Source organism: Rhinolophus sinicus, linkage group LG13 (genome assembly GCF_036562045.2).
Source record: "Rhinolophus sinicus isolate RSC01 linkage group LG13, ASM3656204v1, whole genome shotgun sequence".
In the NCBI taxonomy this organism is placed as follows: Eukaryota; Metazoa; Chordata; class Mammalia; order Chiroptera; family Rhinolophidae; genus Rhinolophus; species Rhinolophus sinicus.
Window position 1 is genome coordinate 41,560,144 of NC_133762.1, and position 20,338 is coordinate 41,580,481.

Here is a 20,338-nt window from a genome sequence, read left to right on the forward strand (position 1 = left end):
ATTCCAACCTGAGTAAGTTACCCAACCTCTCTATGGTTGATGACACCACAGAGCTTGGTAGGAAGGAGTAAATGAGATCTAAAGTACTTAGCTCATTATCCGGTCCCTCGTGGTATTTAGTGAGCAGTCATGATTTCTAATCCTCAACTATAATATCCTTGGGAGACACTGTTCATGTTCTCTTTGTATTTTAACAGCCTCACACTCGCACTTTACCTCCTAGTGAAGTGCCTGGCACATACATGATGGATACATGGGAAATGTTCAGTGAGCAGGTGTGTGGATGGATAGATGTATTGGATATTTAGCTGGGGACGTGTGGGCACAGGCTTCCAAAAGTCAGGAATGAATGTTCCCTATTTCCCAGCATCTTTTCTCCCCTTGCTGTGTGTTCTCATTTTTTTGCTATTGGCTGCTTTAGGACCAAAAGAAGAAACGGTAAATGATTTCTGGAGGATGATCTGGGAACAAAATACAGCCACCATCGTCATGGTGACCAACCTGAAGGAGAGAAAGGAGGTGAGTGGAGAAATTTGATAGGAGGGCCCCTGATACACACATGGCCGGCAGAGGTACTGCCCTGCTGGAACTCTGTGTTTGAGCCTGGGCTCCCGTGCCAGTTGTTCGTGCAGACAGAACCCAGGCCCATGTGCCTACCAGACTTGCCTATGTCCTAGAAGCCTCCAGTGAACTTTAGGGGTGCCTTAGGGCACGTTTCCTGTGTTTGGTAGTCAGACAACTCACCCTAAGGGACCTTCTCTAGTTCCTTATTCCCCTGGTTTCCTGTCACTCCTCCTGAGTCAGCAGAGGGAGCTGCAAGAACTGAGACCCTGCAGGGTGCAAGGGAAGCTGAGGCCCTGGCCTGATCCTGTAGGCAGCTTTCTGACTGGTCCTTTTCTTTCTGTGGCTGCCAAGTCCATGCCTGGCCAGCTCCATCACTGGGTCACAGCCAACACCAGTCCTGAATCCTGGATCAAGATCATGCCCCAGAGAGGAATCTCCATTCATGACAGTTTTTCTCCGGGATGGCCCTTGAGTCACCTTGATTCACGCACTGGGGTGTTGGGTGTATTGATTAGATGTTCCACAGTGCTTAGGAGGGATAGTGTTAGGGCTGGGCTTTAGATTCAGTTCCTACAACCAGACTTGTGGCTCTTGGAAGCTATCCAAGGACCAGTCACCAGAGAAGACCTTGGGCCTCTCATGGCAGGTTTATAGTCTGCCTCGATCCACCCTGGTGGCCTCTTCATAACAGGTTGCTGGTTCCAGAGATTCAGACAGGCTTGCCCCTAGAGTATGACCTGGAACATTGTGGAATTGCAGATTTTGTAGGTAAAGTGGCTTCTGATTTGCCCTGAATTGAAGGAATGGGCGTGGGAAAGAGCGAGAAATATAGGATTAGGGCTGTGCATAAGTTAAGAGATTGTGCTAAAAAGAATGAAAGCTAAGGAACTTGAAAAAAGAGCAGATAAAACAAGTCTGCAGTTGACTGAGGGAGAAAAGAGGTCATAGGGCTTTCCAGTGACTTCATTCTGTGCTTTTGTGGTCCTTTCCTTTCATGCCCAGGTGGGGAGGTCTGAGATCAGGGGATGCATGTCTGTTCTTTTCCAGTGTAAGTGTGCCCAGTACTGGCCAGACCAAGGCTGCTGGACCTATGGGAATATCCGTGTGTCAGTAGAGGATGTGACCGTCTTGGTGGACTACACAGTGCGAAAGTTCTGCATCCAGCAGGTACTGTCTCCTACCTCCTTCCTTGGTCTTTGTGCAGGATCTGCTGACCATTAAGAGGGTGGAACAGGCTGGGTCATCCCCTCTCTTACTCAAGGTGATCAGGAAAGCTGAGTTTGCGGTGTGTTTGGACTCTGAAACCAGAGATCTGGCTCCCGGGGAACTTCTTTGTCAGAGCTAAGGGAGGAGGATTTTCGTGACTGGGAAAAACAGTATTATTGAAATGGAGTTCGATCATCTTCGGTATGAACCAAGTGCATCAGGAGGTGGTGTAATTGTCTTGAGTACTTGACGCACTTCTCCTTTCTTACTTCAGAGGCTCCTGAAATCAAGGATGTGGTGGACCCTGCTCTTGGCCTTCCAGAGCGACCCTGGGGCCTGAGCAGAGGTCACCTTCAGCTGCGGGCAGGGTGGTGCTGTGAAAGGGGGGCTTACCAAGAGTCAGGAGACCTGTATTTTAGTTCTGACTTTGCCATTTTCTAGTTCTGGGACCTTGGCTGGGCCATTTAACTTTTCTGAGTTTCATATTCCACATCTATAGGCTGAGAATAACACTAACAGCCCTGCCTGCCCCATAAAGTTCCTGAGAAGATTCTCAGGTTCATCATTAAAACTTTCTTGGGTACACTCTCACTTCCCCATTGTCACTGACAACCACAGCTTGCCCTGGCCCCTGCTCCTTACCCTCCCTCCCCTGGTGCTATCCCACCCACCACCACGGCCAACACACAGGATCTCCTCACTTCACAGGTGGGCGACGTGACCAACAGAAAGCCACAGCGCCTCATCACTCAGTTCCACTTTACCAGCTGGCCAGACTTTGGCGTGCCTTTCACCCCGATCGGCATGCTCAAGTTCCTCAAGAAGGTGAAGGCCTGTAACCCTCAGTATGCAGGGGCCATCGTGGTCCACTGCAGGTCAGTGTGGCCTGACCCTGGGCTTCCCCCCCATACCACATTCTGTTCCCAGAATCCCAGAGCCTGGGAAAGCACAGGGGCCCTGAGAGGCTGGCATAGAGCAGATGAGCTGTTGGGGGCCCTGGGGCAGCAGCCCGAGAGACTTCTCAAGTTTTGGTGCTGGGTAGAGAGCACTTGAGGAAAGAGGGAAGGACAGTCCTCCAAGATTGGGGATGGGAAGACAACTGCTGTGAAGCCAGGAAGCTAGGTTGAGTGCTACCTTGTGTACTGGGAGCCTTCAGATACTTCTAAGTGTCATGGTTCCCTGATCATGACAGCTAGAGGTAAGGAGTTCAGGGTACAGTGGGGTTTGTTAGTTCCATGAGAGTCCCACCTCTGTCCCATTCAGAATTAGAATTTAGACGCCTAAGAAAGAGCCCTGGCCTGTGCTTCCTCCTCCCTGTATGCTTCCACAAGGCATGCTGGCCATCCATTAACACCCCTGTTCTCTGGCTACAGTGCGGGTGTTGGGCGAACAGGTACCTTTGTCGTCATTGATGCCATGCTGGACATGATGCATACAGAGCGGAAGGTGGACGTGTATGGCTTTGTGAGCCGGATCCGGGCACAGCGCTGCCAGATGGTGCAAACAGATGTGAGTGATTTGCAAGTGGGGGCCATTCCAGAACCAAAACGTGCCCATCTCACGGATTACTCAACCTCCCAGGTTATTGGGAATGATCATCACACAGTGTGATGAAGGGCCCTTACAAATTATGTATTAAAAGCGACATGGTGCACAGAAAAAGTTGTGCCTAGGGGAATTGGGAATGCAGGTGTCCTTGGCACAGGGCTCGAGGATAAGGAACAGGTCCTGAGGGAAGCAGGCATGAAAGCAGCCAGGACAGCCAGTGCCACAGAATTGTGGTGCAGCTCAGCCATGTCTGGGAGCAGCATTTGAAATGAGCTCTGTGGTTAGGGCATGGGGTTCAGGGGGCAGAGCACTAAGGCACAGGTTTTTTTTTGTTTTTTTTTTTTAAGATTTTTATTGGGGAAGGGAACAGGACTTTATTGGGGAACAGTGTGTATGTCCAGGACTTTTTTCCAAGTCAAGTTGTCCTTTCAATCTTAGTTGTGGAGGGTGCTGTTCAGCTTCAAGTTGTTCTTTCAATCTTAGTTGTGGAGGGCGCAGCTCAGCTCCAGGTCTAGTTGCCTTTGCTAGTTGCAGGGGGCACAGCCCACGATCCCTTGCGGGAGTCGAACCGGCAACCTTGTGGTTGAGAGGACGCGCTCCAACCAACTGAGCCATCCGGGAACTCAGTGGCAGCTCAGCTCAAGGTGCCGTGTTCAATCTTAGTTGCAGGGGGCGCTGCCCACCATTCCTTGCGGGAGTTGAGGAATTGAACTGGCAACCTTGTGGTTGAGAGTCCGCACTCCAACCAACTGAGCCATTTGGGAGGCAGCTCAGGTCAAGGTGCCGTGTTCAATCTTAGTTGCAGGGGGCAGAGCCCACCATCCCTTGCGGGACTCGAGGAATTGAACTGGAACCCTGTGGTTGAGAGCCCAGTGGCCCATGTGGGAATCGAACTGGCAGTCTTCGGAGTTAGGAGCATGGAGCTCTAACCGCCTGAGCCACCGGGCCAGCCCGAGGCACAGGTTTTGTGTGTTACCACATTTTGACTGCCCTTTCAGACTATCGAATCTGTGCTCTGAGAACGAGCAGGAGTTGAATTTGTCCTCTCCAGGCGTCCATTCTAGTAAGATACCAGAGTAGGACTCTCCCTCCCAAGTTAAGCACCCCCAGGGAGACTCATGCGTCACTGAATTGGGACGAGAGCAAATCATTTTATCACTGCTAGATCAAAGGAGAATGGACTGTAGGCAAATGGGGGTGGGAAGGAGTGGTCTGGTACCATAGGGACCATGCTATGTGTAACTGAGAACTCGGGCACCATCCACATTTCAGATGCAGTATGTCTTCATATACCAAGCCCTTCTGGAGCATTATCTCTATGGAGATACAGAACTGGAAGTGACCTCTCTAGAAACACATCTGCAGAAAATTTATAACAAAATCCCAGGGACCAGCAACAATGGATTAGAGGAGGAGTTTAAGGTGAGTTGGAGCTGAAACACCTCTTTCAGGTTGAAGGATTCATGTGATCTGAGGAATATATGAGATGCTTGACTCCTTGTGATTTACCAGCAAATGATGAATCCCCTTGTGAGGCATGTGGGTGGTTAAGAAGGTGGGTCTCTGGCCCTTTACTCATACCCTGGTCATTCTCAACCCATCCTGCATGTTAGGAACACTTGCGTTTTATTTGGGTGGGGGTGGGGAACCGGCCAAGGTTATTTTTCTTAAGTCCCCCAGACTCCCTCCCGTCACCATTCCTGGTGACTATAATGTACAGCAAGAACAAACGTTTTCTGTAAAGGGCCAGTTAGTAAATAATGTAGGTTTTGCAGGCCATACGCTATCTGTTACAACTATTTAACACTGCTGTTGTAGCACGAAAGCAGCCATAGACACTATGTAAACAAATGAGCATGGCTGTTTCCATAAAGCTTTCATAGGCAGCAGTCCAGGTTTGGCCTGTGGACCGTAGATTGCCAACCCTTGCTGTATGCATTAGACATTGGTTCTCAACACACCTAGGAGTATTTCACACACCCCTCAATCAAAGTGCTCCCAAAGGCAATAGCTTCTGGGTTGGGGTCGGGAAGACCACATTCCTTAAAGCAGGTCTTCTCAAACTGTGAGTACCCAGATTACTTCAGGATCCTGTTAAGATGCGGGTTCTTATTCAGCAGATGTGAGTTAGGGCCTGAGATTCTGCATTTCTAACAAGATGAGGCTGATGCTGCTGGTTTTTGGGCTACACTTTGAGTACGAGTAGCAAGGATCAAGAATGGAGTTGAGGGAGAAAAAAAAAAAAAGAATGGAGTTGAGGAGAAACAACCAAGATGGCACAGTAGGTAAATGCTGTGTTTACCTTCTCTCACAACCACATCAAAATTATGACTAATCTACAAAACAACCATTATTGAGAATCGCCTAAAATCAAGCTGAACTGGAGCCTTTCAACTAAGGACGTGCAGAAGAAGCCACCTCTAGACTGGTAGGAAGGTCAGAGACGCGGAACGGGCTGCTTCCATATCTGCATGTGACCATTAAAGATCGGGAGGGCTATTTTGGCTGTGGGGTTCCCCCACCCCACCCATCCTCTAAAGGAGTGAAATCTCAGCCCCACTCCAGCCCAGGGTTCCAGTGCCGGGGAGAGAAGTCCCCATAATTTTTGGTTGTGAAAACCAGCAGAGATTGTGAGTGAGACTGAGTGTGGCTGTACTCACAGGCGCTCCTCTTAAAGGGATCACACGTGGACTTACTCACCAATGGAATCACTGATTCTGAGCTCCAGCACAGGTAGCAACTGGAGAAGAGACTGGGACATACGGGGATTGGGATGGAGCGGGGTGGGGGGTGGGGGCAGGGGAGGGGACTTAGTTGTCTAGCTTCAGGACAAGGGTGGGAGGGGCAGAATCCTCCCAGACGGAGAAGCTGGTGGACACTATTGTTTCTTTGTTGAGCCCTCCCTCTTCTCAGCATGCGGATGCAGGCAGCCACCATATCTTGAGTCTCTGCCATATGTTCGCCACACCCTGGCAATTTGAGACCTGGCCCTACCCAACTTTTGGGCACACCCAGGCTGTTTTCAGTGACTTTTTTGTGTAGACCACCTGCCTTGGCTCAAGCTGCAGACTTTCCTAGGGTCTCTCAAAGGTTCATGGAACCCAGACAAGCAGCATCTGGCTGAGCGGCCCGAAGCCGGCACTAGCAGCAGCCGGCCTTGGTTCGGGCCTTGGCCTTTCAAGGTGCTTTCAAGCACAGCACGGATGGCAGCCATCTGCGGATTTCTTTCTGGCTCCCACTGGATGGCCCAGGTGGAGCACGGGCTGTGGCTGAAGTAGACCTACAGCGGATCCCCTCCAAGGTGGTCCTGGGGCTGGCACCCCCAGTGGCCAGCTTGAAAATGAGCTGGAGCATCACCCAGCCACCTCCCAAGTACAACACACCCAAGGGTGGATTGGGCAGGAACCAGAGTCCTGCTGAGGCTTATCCTGCTCTGTATGGTCAGCCCTGCAACAACCCTTCCGCTGTAGTCAAGGCCAGTCCTCACAACCAGTGAGCCCAAGGGTCAGTCCTTCATATTGATGTGCAATTATCAACCAAGGCTCAACTACAAGAAGAGGGCACACACAGCCCACACAAGGGACACAACTGGAGTACATGGCTCAAGTGACCAGAAAGACTGTGCCACTAAATCCCACAGCACACCTATTACATAAGGCCACTCTACCAAGACTAGAAGACATACCAGCCCTACCTAATACATAGAAACAAACACAGGGAGGCAGCCAAAATTGGGAGACAAATAAGTCCCAAATAAAAGAACAGAACAAAGCTCCATAAAAAGAACTAAGCGAAATGGAAATAAGCAATCTGTCAGATGCAGAGCTCCAAACACTGGTTATAAGAATGCTCAGTGATCTCAGGGAGAACTTCAACAGAGAGATAAGGAGCATAAAAATGGAGATAGAAACCATAAAATGAAAACCAGTCAGAAAAAAAGAATACAATAATGGAAACAATATATTACAGGGAACCAGCAGTAGATTAGATGAAGCAGAGGATCCAACCAGCAATGTAGAAGATAACATAGCAAAAAACACCCAACAGAGAAAAGAAACACCTGACAGCAAAAAAAAAAAAAAGAATCCAAAAAGGTGAGAGTTGAAGGCGCCTCCGGGACAATATCAAGTGTACCAACATTCACATTCTAGGGGTACCAGAAGGAGAAGAGCGAGAGCAAGGAATTGAAAACCTCTTTGAAGAAATAATGACAGAAAACTTCCCTAACCTGGTGAAGGAAATGGACATATAAACACAGAGTCCTAAACCCAAAGAGGCCAACACCAAGACACATCAGAATTAAAATGCCAAAGGTTAACTACAAAGAGGGAATCTTAAAAGCAGCAAGGGAAAAGCAGTTAGTTACCTACAAGGGAACCCCCATAAGACTGTCAGCTGATTTCAGCAGAAGCTTTGCAGACAAGAAGGGAGTGGCAGGAAATACTCTAAGTGATGGAAAGCAACGACATACAACCAAGATTGTTCTACCCAGCAAGCCTGTCATTGAGAATTGAAGAACAGCTTCCCAGACTAGGAAAAAGTGAAGGAGTTCATCACCAAACCAGTATTACAAGGAATCTTAGAGGGGCTTCTTTAAGATGGGAGGGGGGTTAAGGATGGGTGAAAGGGGAAGGGATTAAGAAGTAGAAATTGGTTGTTGTACAGTAGTCATGGGGATGTAGGGTATAGCATAAGGAATATAGTCAGTAATATTGTAATAACTAGGTATGGTGCCAGATAGGTACTAGATCTATCAGGGTAACTAATGGGAATGGGGTTGGGGGGAGGGTGAAAAAGGTGAAGGCATGAAGAAGTATAAATTGATAGTTAATACAGTATGGGGAATATAATCAACAGTGTTGTAAAGATCATGTAAGGTGCCAGATGGGCACTGGACTTATCAGGGGGATCATTTCATAGACTGTGTAGATGCCTGACCACTGTGCTATACACCTGAAGCTGAAGTAGAATAATGCTGAATGTCAACTATAACAAGATATATAGGTATATAGTCACAGGATGTGGATTACACCATAGGGAAGATAGTCTATGGTATTGTAACAGCTGTATAAGATGTCAGAGGGGTAGTAGTTTGGGGGGTATGTTATCACTTTATGAGGGGTTTAAATGTCTAGTACGTTGCTTTGTACAGCTGAAACTATAAAATAAAAAAAAAGAATGGACTTCAGAATTGGGAAGAGAGACGTACATTCGAATAAGATTTTCTAAAGAGTCCAAGATAGCCTCTGTGGGTGAGAAAGCAAGGAGAGAGGGAGGGTAGACCCACTCTCCTATGAAGCCAGAATCCTTGTTCCAGGATCATAAAGTTCCAGCCCAAGGGAAGCCCAGAAGAGTCCCCAGGAGCCCAGAAGGCAGTTTCCCAAACACTCTTGGCTTATTCATTGAGCTTAAAGACAGAAGAAACAGTGTTCCAATAAGGACATGTGGAAATGGAGGGTTAGGGCTCTGGTGAGGAGCTATATGCAGCCACAGTGGCCCGGAGATGCAGGTTCAGTGACAGGCGTAATCTTATCAGTTATTGGAATCAGTAATGTTTACCCTCCCCTTCCCAATTCAGAAATTAACATCAATCAAAATCCAGAATGACAAGATGCGGACTGGAAACCTTCCAGCCAACATGAAGAAGAACCGGGTTTTACAAATCATTCCATGTAAGAACCCTCTCCCCCCCAAAGCCTTAGTGCCTCATGCCCCCGTTCCCCTCCATCCCTTCCACTTCTCAGGTACTAGTTAATGATCAGCCTGCAGACAAGAGGCATTGTCTCTTGCTCTCAGTTCTTGAATGGCTTCTGGAAATGAAAGAACATGAAAGCCAGAGAGATTCTCCCTCCTGGGCTAGGAATGGGCTTGTCATTGCCCAGCTGGGATTATATCTGCCCAGGGCCTAGGGTGGGGAGGAAAGGTGAAAGAGGGAAGAGAAGACAAGGGATGTTGGGGAGCCACGAGCTGCTGTCTTTCCTGCAGATGAGTTCAACAGAGTGATCATTCCAGTTAAGAGGGGTGAGGAGAACACAGACTATGTGAATGCATCCTTCATTGACGTAAGTGCTCTCTGTGTCCCCGGAGCTGGGCCATGCAGTGCCCTCAGCCCAGTGCTTGGGAGGGTTATCTTTGAGTCAGTCATCAATTCAGAACTGACACCCACCCTGAGCATAGGTCTGTCAGGCCCCAGAGAGCAGAAGGTGGGGGAAAGCAGGGGCATGCACCAGGGTGATAACGGGGGTGGGGGGGTTGGGGTGGGGTTCACATCACAAATTGTAGCCAAAGGCTGAAAACTTCTGAGATTTCCCATTCCTGCCTCTCCATCCTAGCTGCAACCCCGCCCTTCCCTCACCCTCATGGAAAGAGGCCAGCTTATTAGACAGTTTGGTCCTTGGCCTCCCTGATTAAACCACCTGACTCCTACCATTGACCTGGCCTCTGCAGGGCTACCGGCAGAAGGATTCATACATCGCCAGCCAGGGCCCTCTTCTCCACACAATTGAGGACTTCTGGCGAATGATCTGGGAGTGGAAATCCTGCTCTATCGTGATGCTAACAGAACTGGAGGAGAGAGGCCAGGTGAGCTCAGAAAGGTCGTGGGCTGTGGGAGACAGAGACCACATGAAAAAGGTGTGGAGGGGGATATCTAAGACGGTATGTTTGGACCTTTTCTTTGACTTAAACTGCCCAAAGGGCCATTTCCTGGCTGTGGTGCCCAGCCAGTTGGTGCCCAGCCAGTTGGTATCAGTAGTTTCTCAGGACTGGAAGAGCAGTGCGGTCGGAGCCTCCATTCGGTTTCAGATAGTTCATACCCATCTACCTCTCTCCTGAATGCGGTCCCCCTCCCCCAGCCTAGTTTTGTGCATTCCTTCCCCTCTCCTTCCACAGGCAGGGCAGAACTCTCCATCCTCAGCAGGTTCCCAAGGCATTGTTTAGCCCTGGGCCACAGTGGGAACAGCCACTGCGGGCCCTTGCTCTGGATTCCTCTAAGATTCCTCAGACTATCAGTGATTTTCATTTTTCTCCTGTTGGTCCCTGCCCTTTAGCCTAGAGGAGAGTCACCCCAACAGATCTCTAAACTGAAGTGCTCTTGTTAAATATTCCAAAGCCTGTGCCTTCTGTCCCCCAAAACCTTGTCTTCCAGAAGCTTCCCTTAGCTACTTGAGTAATAGCTCTTTCTGCCATCTCCCACCGCACAACCACAGGAGGTACCTCTGGAGTACCATTCCCTTTGTTCCCTTTATCTCTCAAATAGCTGGCTTTGTTTAAGTCCAGCCTGCTTCCACTGTTTGTGTTGCTCTGTCCATATGAAGAGCTAAATTAAATAAACCCTGTGGCCTTCACCTGTCTGAGTAAGATAAGTTCCTGCCATCAGTCCAATAATCAGTCCAATATCCATAACCGTCATATGTGGCTTATCTTGACTTTATCATCCCCTTAATTCCTAACTCCATAAGTTACCAGGCTCGTTTTCTCTCAGCACACCATACCTGCTTCCCCACCATAGCTGTGTCACCTTGAAACTCACTCTGCAGTGCCGACCTAACCTCTTACTGGTTCTGACCACGTAACCACCTTGGGTAGTTGTCCCCATTAGTCGGCCAGAGCAGGCCGCCCATTTGCTTTCACTGTTAACCAACTCCCTGTCCAGTTTTAAGAGGGGAGTCTCTTGATAGCTCCATAACTCTGCATCCCTGGGGCCTCCTTCCAATCTGCCCCTTTTCTGTTATGCCACTTTGCCTAAACTAAGATCTAAAATATCCCAAAGCCATTAGGTATAGGACCATAATACAGTTGACCCTTGAACATAGAGGTTAGGGGTGCTAACCCCACACAGTCGAAAATCATGTGTAACTTTTGACTCCCCAAAAATGTCAGTCCCTTGCCATCTGCAGGAGATTGGTTCCAGGACCCCCACAGGTTCCCAACCACGGATCGAAAATACTGGTTTGGATCCACGGTTGGTTGAATCAGCAAATGCGAAACCTGGGGATACAGAGGACTGTATAATTATTGAAAAAAATCCACACCTAGGTGGACCTGCCTAGTTCAAGCCTGGGCTGTTTTAGTGTCAGCTGTAATTTTTTTTTTTTTTTTTTTTTGGTCATTGTGTGATTTTAGCTTTGTCATTGTGTGATTTTACACTCTTGCTTTCAAGCCCATTTGAATCTTAGCAGCAGTTCTAATGGTTTTAAAGCCCCAGTCTTCAGTCCTGGCTGGAAACTGTGTAAAGTGTTGGGAGGAAACTGCACTAACAAAACTCAGTTCATCCACCAGTGCACTAAAAACTAATATAATCTATTTAAGGTGAACCTTAAGTAGAATTTTCTTTTAAACTGTTTTGGTTGAAGAGGGGGGTCCCAGAGCCCTAACCCTCAGGCATCCCAGGGCTCTCGGTGGGCATACATAGGAAAGCAGTGGTCTCGAGCATTTCCTTGATCTACCAATTCATGTATAAAGAGTATGATGAATGATTACACAGAAAAGCAAGAAAGTCACTAAAAAGGACTCTTAATAGTGATTTTATTTGGCCTGAGATCAGTGACTTTTATTTTTCTACTTAATTTTCGCTAATCTTTTATAATGAACATAGAGAATATTGAGGATTTTTAAGTTGCCAGTAATTATGTATCTAAGATCTTCCCCCAAATGGTCTAAAGAGATGAACAGTTTTTATGTACTTACACCCTGATTTGTTCTGCAGACACTGAACAAATTCATTTACCAGATACTTACTGAGACCCTACCATAGGCAGGCAGTATGCAAGGTGCTGAGATACTATAGAGGGAACTCAGCCAGGTACAAGCAAAGGCAGACAGTAAACCATCTCCTCATTAGCAGGGAGAGAAATGCAAGTGCTGACAACTTGAAGGTGCCACTGCAGATTAAAGAGAGAAAGAGAAAAAGCATGAAGGGATTCTGTGCACTGGGCAATGGTGAAATGGCTGGCGGGGAATGTAATTGGGTTCAGTTTTTCTGGATTAGCAGTCTGGCATACGTAAGCAGCTATAAAAAGAAGGAATTGGAACAAAGACATTCACTCTTCCACTCCCTCCACCCTGCCATTGAGTGTTGGATGCAGCTGTGAGGCCGTGGTCAGAGTTCTTCAGAGACCTTGTCAGTGCTGCAAGGTAGACTAAGTAACACTAAAAGCTTAAGTGATTATCTCTGCTAGTGGAATTAAGTTGTTAAATACAGATGTCCTGGTGAGGATCAGAAGTGAATTGGAGTGATGTTAAGTAACGTAATGACCCTCTGAGTTCTCAGTACCTTGGGAACGAAGTGTGTTAGGTAAGGGTAGCTGTACTGAGAGGGAGGCCGGCAGCTCATGGGGCAGCTCTGCCCCTACCATACATGGTATTCTGAGCCCTTTACACGTTCACATTTGTCCCTCCAGGAGAAGTGTGCCCAGTACTGGCCCTCAGATGGACTGGTGTCCTATGGAGACATCACAGTGGAGCTGAAGAAGGAGGAGGAGTGTGAGAGCTATACTGTCAGAGACCTCCTGGTCACCAACACCAGGGTAAGACGGCTGGGAGGTGGGGCTTCTCCCACAGGGAAAGCCAGGGTGCCCCTGCCTCTCTGATCCCCCCTTCCTCCAAAGGAGAACAAGAACCGGCAGATCCGACAGTTCCACTTCCATGGCTGGCCTGAAGTGGGCATCCCCAGCGATGGAAAGGGCATGATCAACATCATCGCAGCCGTGCAGAAGCAGCAGCAGCAGTCAGGGAACCACCCCATCACCGTGCACTGCAGGTACCGCTCGCCCCAGCCCTTAGAGGGAGAGAGAGAGAAAGTAATGAGATGGTGGGGGGAGGCAGTGGTGAGTGGAGGGAAGGCAGTGAGGAATGCCGGACAAGAGCACATGGCGGTCAAGTTTGATGACCAGAATAGGGCCAGATAATAAGAGGATCTTGGTGTTTGAACTTCACACATTGAGGGCTGGAGGACCTGGCCTCCTTAAGAACACAGGAAAGAGGAAAGAGCAAGTATTGAAGACAGTTTGAAGAAAAATGGACAAGGCCAAGAATATAGTTGTGAAAGAGAAGAGGGGTCAAGGGGGTCACCCAGGTTAGAGATGGGGTTATTGGTAAAGGTGGGTGTCACCTCACCCCACCACTCTCCTACCTTCCTTCTCTCCTTCCATCTATCAGATCTAGCTAGCAACACAGCTTCAGCACTTAGACCTACTCCTTCCTTGTGCCTGAGATGCTAGTTTTCCACAGTCATCCAACCTTTCCCTCCCTCCCCTTCTTCGAGTTTCTGCTTACATGGCACCCTATTAGACAGCCTTCCATGACTACCCTGTTCGCAATAGCAGCTCTCCTCACCTGCCTCTGTTCCTCCTTTTCCTTCCTATACTTCATGTCTTACCATCTGGGAATACTGCTACCCACAACAGTCCCTGTCACACAGAAGGCATTCAGTGAGGGTCTGCTGAGTGAATCAACTGATAACATTGAACAGCGTGGTCAGAGTCTGGATTCCTGGGATTTAGGAAGAAAATGAGATGCACGGAAAAGAATCAGCACACGCACACTGGTGCAGAGGGCCAGGGTTTGTCAGGGGAAGGAAAAATAGGACTAGAACTCTTAACTGGAGTGAGCAGCAGATCAGGGCAACCCGGGCATGTTTACAGGGCGAGAGAGCAAAGCCTCAGTGTTTGGCGGGTGGGTGGGGGTTTGAGATTCTTCACCCCTGTCCTGTGAGTCATGCAGGAAGGGCAGCAGTGGTGCACTACCTCCCCCGAGCTGTGAGTGGGGGGCTTATGTGCAAAGCCACAGAGCTTCCTGGGGGTACCAGCCTAGGCCTTTATCTGTTCATTGCTACTGCCACTCGCCTTGTTGGCCAGACGGCTATAGCAGGTATGTTAAGTGTGTCTGCTCTATTACAGTGCCGGGGCAGGACGGACGGGAACCTTCTGTGCCCTAAGCACAGTCCTGGAACGGGTGAAAGCAGAGGGGATTCTGGATGTCTTCCAGACGGTCAAGAGCCTGCGACTGCAGAGGCCACACATGGTCCAGACACTGGTATGCTGCCCGCGTATTTGTCCACAGCACACCATCTGCAGCCCTTCTCTGTCAGGCCAGCTCAGGGGAGCTCTTCCAAGGGGAAGCCTGTGTCACCACAGACTCATCCTTCCCCAAGGTGCCCCAAGCAGAACAAGCCTCGGGAGACAGTGAGAACAGCAAGGGCAGAGCCCTGTCACCAGTAAGAGACGCAAGTGGCCTCAGTGAAGGCTAGAAGGGGATGCAGAATGCCCCACAGGCTTGTCTGCACCTCTCCATGAGTCCTAGAGTGGGGAAGACTCAGGAGTGCCTCCTCTCTTCTGCTCAGGCTCCCTGCTAAGAGGTCTGACTCCTGACAGTCTGACCTGTAACCATTGAGTATGGGGACATCCAAAAGGGTTACTGAACCCTGTAGAGCTAGACCTGTCTGAGGAGAAAGAAAAGTAAATTTTAAGAGGTTTGCGCATTGATAAGGTGCCTCCAGCCTCTTAGCCACGGTGAGGTGTGGGCCTCACAGAGCCGTCTCCCCACCTGCTCTAACCAGCCAGCACCAGGTGTGACTTCTGCAGGCCTGGCACTATCATCTTCCTCTCTGGTCATCTCCATCTGTAGAAGACCAGCTGCAATTACCCCAGGAGGGGAGTGCTGGCAGAACTCTGACAGACAGATCAGGACTCAAGTGGAAGTCCAAAACATTCATTTTTCTGTTTTCCTTTTTTTTTTTTTTTAAATGGATCTGTTAGGAACCGCATGTATGTTCTCTTCAGTAACCGTGGCTTTTTCTTCTTTCACTCTCCAGGAACAGTATGAGTTCTGCTACAAGGTGGTGCAGGAATATATTGACGCATTCTCAGATTATGCCAACTTCAAGTAAGAGTCAGTGAGACCAGTGAACAGGAGAATTGCCTTTAATATTTTGTAATATTCTGTTTTGTTAATATACCCAAATTGTGTATATATCTTATAACTGTTTTAGAAATTGGTACATAGGCTTCTATTACATTAGGTGGAGATTTTATATGTAAATGTGTTAGCACTGATAGTCCTTTTTCCAATGTTTTATTGGGGAATTAAATAGTGTGATGTTTGGATCGATATCGTGAAATCCTCCGCCTGGAATTTGGGCTGTATTGTTCTTGGGTTTATATACCTTTTCCTAAAGAAAAAACATAAAACCCTCTCCAGGTAGCTTGGCATCAACTAAGAAAAAAAGCACAAAGTTCTCAGAGCTCTTGAGGAAATTGTCTGTCCCAGTGCCCTGTTCAGGCCGTTGTTCCCTCCCTGCTCTGTAAATACTCCCTCCCCTCTCCACCCTGCCCTTCCTCCCGCCACCCACATCAACCTGGGAGTAAAGGGACCAGAGTGGTATCTCTGGCACCACACTAGGGATTATCAGGTAATAAAAGCTTTGCCTCCCTGAGGAAATGTCTCTCCCTTTGTCTGCGGTGGGGCAGCTATACCAGCGCTGGGCTCTCCTAGGCCTCGCCTGGTCCTGCTGTTACGGTTCTGTCTCAACTGGCCACAGAGAGGCCACCGTCCTCCCAACCCCTCCTGTCCAATCAGTGCAGCCCCTCCAACTCTTGGCTAGTTGTCAGGACCCACTTTTCCCTCCCATAACATCTTTGGTGCAGTGGTCCCAGCCAGTCTGGCACCCTGGGCATGGCCAGGGTCCTCACTGTTTCCCTACGTGCAGGGGCATGGAGAAGAGAGGAGGTGACTCAGCTTTGGGGCTACGGCCAGTCTGACCCCTCTGGTGCTTTGCTACAGAACCATCTGGCTTGTGTCACTGCCCAGAAGAAGTCTTGATACACACACTTACTGTGTTCAGTAGCTTCGGTTTCCTTTCAGTCCTCATTGCCAGGACTCCCATGTGGGGGTCCCTCAGATCCTGGGTAGTCGGAGTCTGGGATCCCAACTTGATTTTGAGCCTGACGTGTTAGACAAAAGTGTCTAACTCTTGTGTCTTAAATAAGGTGGATGTTCATTTATTTCTCATGTAACAGTCTACCCAGTCCAGAGGCCCAGTGTCCTCCCATCTCATGGTCCCAGTGTCCCCTAGGATGTTATTCTTGTCCTCATGGTTGGAGCTGGATCACTTTTTTCCCATGGAGAAGCGAAAAAAGCATGGGGAGTAAGCAACTTCAGGGGCCACCCGGTGGCCAGCAAGAGCTGGCATGAGCTCTCGAGCTGCTGTGAGCGGCCGACCAACTGCCTCAGCCGGGTGGAGCGCAAGGCTCATACTACCAGCATGGGCCAGGGAGCTGCACCCTACAACTAGACTGAGAAACAACGGCTTAAGAACCAGGGGAGTGGCGGGGACGGGAAGAGAGTAAGCAACTTCATTTTTAAGGACATGACACAAAAGTTGCACTTTTCATTTTCACTCATATCCCATTGGCTAAAATCTAGCCATATGGCTATATCTAGCTACAGGGGGTGCTGGTGGGAGGGCGGTCAGGGCTGACAGCCATTGCAACCCACGGGGCCTTTCTTGGGTACAGTGGCAGGCCCTGGGCTCCTTGGGCTGTCAGGAGGGAAAGGTGGCACCCTGGCCTGGTCCATGGAGGCACACTCAGAGGTCAGTGCTGCTGTGCTTAGTGGAGGTGGAATTTGAATAGCCCCAAGGGATGCTAGAAATTGAGATGAGTGAAATGAGGAAAGGTCACATGGAGCCACATTACAGAGGGCCTCAGAGTCCAAGCAAACAAAGATGCGGTGGCTCCAAGGTGGGAGGCAAGTTCTGTACCTCGTATTCAGAATGTCCACAGGAGGAGGGGGCACTGTGACAGACCACCTCTGGAAGCTTGTAAGAGGTGAGTGTGAGATGGTAGTGCTACTCAGTCCTGTAGGAACTAAGGAACTCCAAGGGGCAATCAAAACTCAGTAGTTTTAACAGAAACATGGATAAATTAAGCAAAGACAGAATCTGATGGATTTCTGATGAGGGGTGCCATGTTTGGGAAGGAGACCCTGGCTCCTTGCAAGCTACCTTTGGGTGCCTCTGTGTGACCAAGTCCAGGCAGAAGGAGGAGGGCAGGCCTTGGGTCAGCAAGCTATGCCGTGAACATGCAGGAGCCCTCCACACGCCCTGCCTCCCCTGCTCCCAGCAGGCTGCCCACCTCGCGTTGCCAGGGCTACTGCTGAGCATCTACACACCAGTGTGGCCCGATGGCTTTCTGCTAGAGTCCATGCTGATTGATTGGTCAGTGGCTGCACTAATATTTTAAGTATCTGGTTGATAAACAGAGGTCTTCAAGCAGGCTGTCATGCTTGCAAGAGACATAAACCTGACAGGAACTAATCCAGGCTAAAAAGGAAGTGTACTAGGGCTCACACAGCACGATTATGTGGATAGGGCAGGCGTGACTGCTTCATCCAGTGCCCACCTCTCAGCCAGCTGGTGAGGATTTCTCAGACCGAGAAGAGTGGTGTCCAGTGCCCACAGCACACCAAGAGCTCTGGGGCCTGCCCACTGTCAGACCTCACTTAAGGAATTTGGTTCCCTCCTGGGTGTTCCATTTCCTTTATCACCTCCCCCACCAAATGATCAAGTCTTTCATTAAAAAAAGAAACACCCCAGGCCTAAAATGCTTCCCCGTTTATGATAAACTTCTTTAAAAAGTCTGCACTCTCTTCCCTCTTCCCCGCTTCATTCCCACATTCCTCTTACTCCTTGCCCAGGGGGCCTGGGCGCTGAGCCCCAGGGATCCATCAGCCTGCGCGCGCGCGCGCGCACACACACACACACACACACACACACACACACACACACACGTCAGTGTTAGTGACCCTTCTGACGCTGATCCTCATGCTGTAGCTGCTCCTCCACGTCTGCCTCCTCAGAGGTCAGGCATTTCTGCGGCTGTGTGTCCTGGCCCTTGGCCCCCTGCTGGGCTCCAGATGTGCGTAGCCTGCTTCCTGCTGAGGGGCTCCACCACAGGCACCTGTCCTACACTCCCAATGCCCAGGGGTTCACCCCGTCTCTCCAAAGTCCACCGTCCTTTCCTGCAGCCCTCCAGTGTCCTCTGTAATCCTTTCACCCCCACCCCCACCATGCTTCAGACCATAGATCCACTGGCAGTTCCTATGTGGACTCTTCTCCATTTTGTTCCTTAAGTTGGAGCACCCACTGCAGCCCTGTTTCCATGACTCGAGCTAATTTGGCTGCTCCTTTACCCCAGACCACCTGGTCAGCACCTGAGCACTCACCTCTGAACCCCGTCTTTCCCCACTGACTACAAGCTGCTCCCAGACTGGAATGATGTCCTGTCCTCAGGGCCACGTGTTAGTTGGAGCTCAGTGGTGAATAAATGGCTTTCTGTGTCCTGCTGAGAGGGATAGGAGGATGAATTCCAAATTTTATAGTCTGGAAGGAGACAGCAAACATTCCTGGAAAGCCGGGTATGTTGCCAGAAAGAAAGGGCCCAGAGCTTCCCCTGGCTTGGACTTTTTAGGAAAAACCACACACAAATTACCGAAAAGGTACCCCTCTTCCTCTTTTAAAATAAACACCAGGGACTTTGAATAAAACATTCTGTAAACCCAAATCAGAATTAAGTTAGTTTGTTGAACTCAATCATTTTCACTAAACCACAAACAAATGTTTTCCTGTACTTGGTTAACCAGTACATCTAGGAACAAAGTCTGTATTTCCCAAAACAATTTAACTGAATACACATTTATTTCAGGTCCCTGCTAAATAATTCAATGTGGAAATTCAGATGTGTGCCCTCCTGTCTGGGCAGCTGAATTCCAGGTGCCCATGACGTACTATGGTGTCCATTATGCCATTCCCCTCCCCCCCATCTTTGCCACAGGATTTTACACAGCTGTTCATCCAATGACTGGCCACCATGACACAAAGCCTGACTCGGGCCCTTGCATTAACTGTTCAACCCAAATGCAGAGATTGGCTGTTGACCCTGTAAATAGGCCGCTACCCTTCAGAGCCCAGTGACGGGCGATAGAAAGCTAAGCGGATGCATTAGCGAGGGGGGGGCATGTTTCAAGTGTGGTAGGGCAGCTGTGCCTGAATCCATGAATAGTCCTGGGTTGAGCGTAGGATGGAGAGGGCTTGGAACTTTGAGAGGCAGAATTATTCCTACCCTCTGCTGATAGCCCCACAGATGCTACACTGGCCCGTTAGCTGGCCCTTTTCATAGGCCTGCTTGGAGGTGAGAGGCCACCTGTGGGTAGGTGTGCTCCACCCAAACCTACCCTCTACCAGGAGTGACCCAGCCCCTGTGCCCAGGTGTGTGGATGAGGACTGGTCCACCCAGCCCTTATTACAGGGGGACAAACAGAATCCTTTAGGGAGAGTGGTCATAACCTTCCCCAGACCTCGTAACAGGCTGCTGGGCTCCTCACTCTTAGGCTGCCATTTCTCCACTAGGAGAGCCCCGAGCTGGGTGGGACTCAGGTTGTTCCCAGGCATTGCCCCTCTCCGGGCCATAAGTTCTTTTTTGGATCAGGAAAGGCTGTGAGGGCCTTCTAGGCCTGAGGGCAGAAGCTTGAGGATACAGCCTGGGAACCAGTGTGAAGATGAATCTTCAGGGCACAGGCCAGGCTGGAGCAGCAGTCCTATGACTTCAGATCCTTGGGAAGATGTAAGGAGGAAGCATCCTGTGACCCCAGGGCCAGTGGCTGAAGATACACTGAGAACATACAGTAGGAGGGAAAGGAGGTTAATGATAACTGCAACCCCTTCCCTTTTTGTCTGTGTGCTGGGAGCGGGGGTGGGGGGGCACCTGATCAGTAAATCCCGGGGCTGGCTGGCTGGGGTCAGCTGCCCACTGGAGGAGCCACCTCCTCTTCAGCTCTCCCTCTGTGAGTGAGGAGGCTGCCTTTCCCAAGGGCTGGGTCTCTTCTAACCCCTCCCGAGTCTCTACCCAGGAACCATGCCCAGAAAAGCCCCCTTTTCTCTCTCCAATATTCCTGTGCCTGTTGCCCCTAGTGTGGGAGGGACAAGGGGTAGAGGCACTTGCCCCCATCACCACCACACATCCAG

The 20,338-nt window shown here is 49.6% G+C and overlaps 1 protein-coding gene across 3 annotated transcripts in view; it reads left to right on the forward strand.

Moving 5' to 3' along the window:
* Positions 1-15,426, forward strand: part of PTPRA (protein tyrosine phosphatase receptor type A) — a 124,262-nt gene extending 108,836 nt beyond the window's left edge. For all 3 annotated transcript variants that reach the window (XM_019733785.2, XM_019733783.2, XM_074317758.1), the window contains 12 exons: positions 422-519; positions 1,612-1,731; positions 2,479-2,645; positions 3,144-3,279; positions 4,591-4,740; positions 8,897-8,990; positions 9,304-9,380; positions 9,766-9,900; positions 12,720-12,845; positions 12,927-13,078; positions 14,217-14,352; positions 15,131-15,426. In XM_019733785.2, coding sequence (XP_019589344.2) covers positions 422-519; positions 1,612-1,731; positions 2,479-2,645; positions 3,144-3,279; positions 4,591-4,740; positions 8,897-8,990; positions 9,304-9,380; positions 9,766-9,900; positions 12,720-12,845; positions 12,927-13,078; positions 14,217-14,352; positions 15,131-15,205 — 1,466 coding nt within the window. In that variant the 3' untranslated portion in view covers positions 15,206-15,426. The remainder of the gene's footprint in view (positions 1-421; positions 520-1,611; positions 1,732-2,478; positions 2,646-3,143; positions 3,280-4,590; positions 4,741-8,896; positions 8,991-9,303; positions 9,381-9,765; positions 9,901-12,719; positions 12,846-12,926; positions 13,079-14,216; positions 14,353-15,130) is intronic.
* Positions 15,427-20,338: the final 4,912 nt, after the last annotated feature.